General features: G+C 64.3%; 1 protein-coding gene across 1 annotated transcript in view; it reads right to left on the reverse strand.

The window, feature by feature from the left end:
• Positions 1–1,431, reverse strand: part of LZTS2 (leucine zipper, putative tumor suppressor 2) — a 2,608-nt gene that overhangs the window by 471 nt on the left and 706 nt on the right. The window contains exons 2-4 of the mRNA XM_010000159.1: positions 937–1,317; positions 150–419; positions 5–70 (exon numbers count right to left, since the gene is read on the reverse strand). Coding sequence (XP_009998461.1) covers positions 5–70; positions 150–419; positions 937–1,317 — 717 coding nt within the window. The remainder of the gene's footprint in view (positions 1–4; positions 71–149; positions 420–936; positions 1,318–1,431) is intronic.

Raw genomic sequence — 1,431 nt, forward strand, 5'->3', positions numbered from 1 at the left:
GCGCCAGCTCCGCCTGTGCCTCCTTCAGCTGCTGCTTCAGCAGCGAGATCTCTCCCGACTTCTGGCACACCTGTGGGGAACAGTGGGGCTCAAGCACCAGCCAGGACTCCTCAGCTGAAGACTGTGCCCCTCGCCGTCAGGGAACTCACCTCCCACTTGGTCTCCTCCAGCCGGGGTGCCAGCTCGGTGCGCTCGCGCTGGAAGGAGGCACAGCGACGCTCCAGCAGCTCCCGCTCCTGCAGCAGCTGGGCAAAGTCCTCCTGCAGCTGCTTCTTCTCCTGCTGCAGCTGCAGCACCTGGAGCTGCAGGACCTGTTGCCCACGCTGCGCTGCCTGGGCTGCCTGCCGTGCCTGGGCTGCACAGCGCTGCCGCAGCCCCTCCAGCTCCTGCTCACAGCGCCGCTGCTTCTCCTCGTACACCTGGGGGGAAGGATGGACACGCTGGGGGGGAGGTGGCACAATACCCTCCCAGTTCTGCTGCTCTCCCTGGGATTGGCACTCCCTGCCCACAGGGACAGGGGTCACATGTCATTCCCAAGCGGAAGAGGGGTTCAGAAGGGGTGCAATGCAGTGATGCTCCCCTTCCTCATGTTCCCTGTCCCTCAGCGTGCAGGTCCCCCTGAGGTTACCACCTCCAGAGTTTATAGGGGTCCCCCAGCCTCACCACCAACAGGGAGAAGCTGAAGGTACATCCAAGAAATGGCACCCCAAATGAAACGCCCCAGTGAGTATAATTGCCCCCACAGATCATACAAGGGTTCCCCCAAGGACCACCCACCAGAAAGAAAAATACCTATTCCCAAACCCACTGAACAAAGCATCCCCACACAATGGTCCCCAAAGGGGTTCCCCCATGCTCCAACCCTGAGGGAGACACCCACACAAGGTACCCCAGGAAGATGGACAAGGACAGGACAGTGGGATTCCAGGGGCGTACCTGGCAGATGGCCACCTCGTTCTCATCCAGGCTGTCACGCAGGAGCTGCAACTCGGCCTCCCTCTCCCGCAGCTTGTCTTCCAGCTCCCGCACCAGCATGGCCTCCTCCCCAGGCAGGGGAGAGCGCCCACAGGAGCCACTGTCCGAGGAGGGCTGGCCCCGGCCACTCAGCGAGCCTGTGCTTTTGCTGGAGGACGAGCGCCCGCTGTCCGAGTTGGAGGGGCGACAGCCCCCCGAGGGGTCGGGGGGGCCATGGGGGGTGGCCGGCAGGGCACCCACCTCGGGATGCTGGCTGCAGCCTGTGCTGTAGGTGGGCAGGCTGGAGAGGGAGTTGCGCCCTGAGTCGGAGAGGGTGCTGGCGCGGCAGCTCAGGGATCCGGGCTTCTCAGCACCCAGCAAGTGGGTGAGGCTCACCTGGCTCTCTGAGAGCCCTGGACGCGTGCCTGGCTGGGTACTCCGGAGCTTGGGTACCACCGGTTTGAAGGCCATGGGGCG

The sequence above is a fragment of the Chaetura pelagica genome, unplaced genomic scaffold (genome assembly GCF_000747805.2).
Source record: "Chaetura pelagica isolate M959 unplaced genomic scaffold, ChaPel_1.0 scaffold436, whole genome shotgun sequence".
NCBI lineage: Eukaryota > Metazoa > Chordata > Aves > Apodiformes > Apodidae > Chaetura > Chaetura pelagica.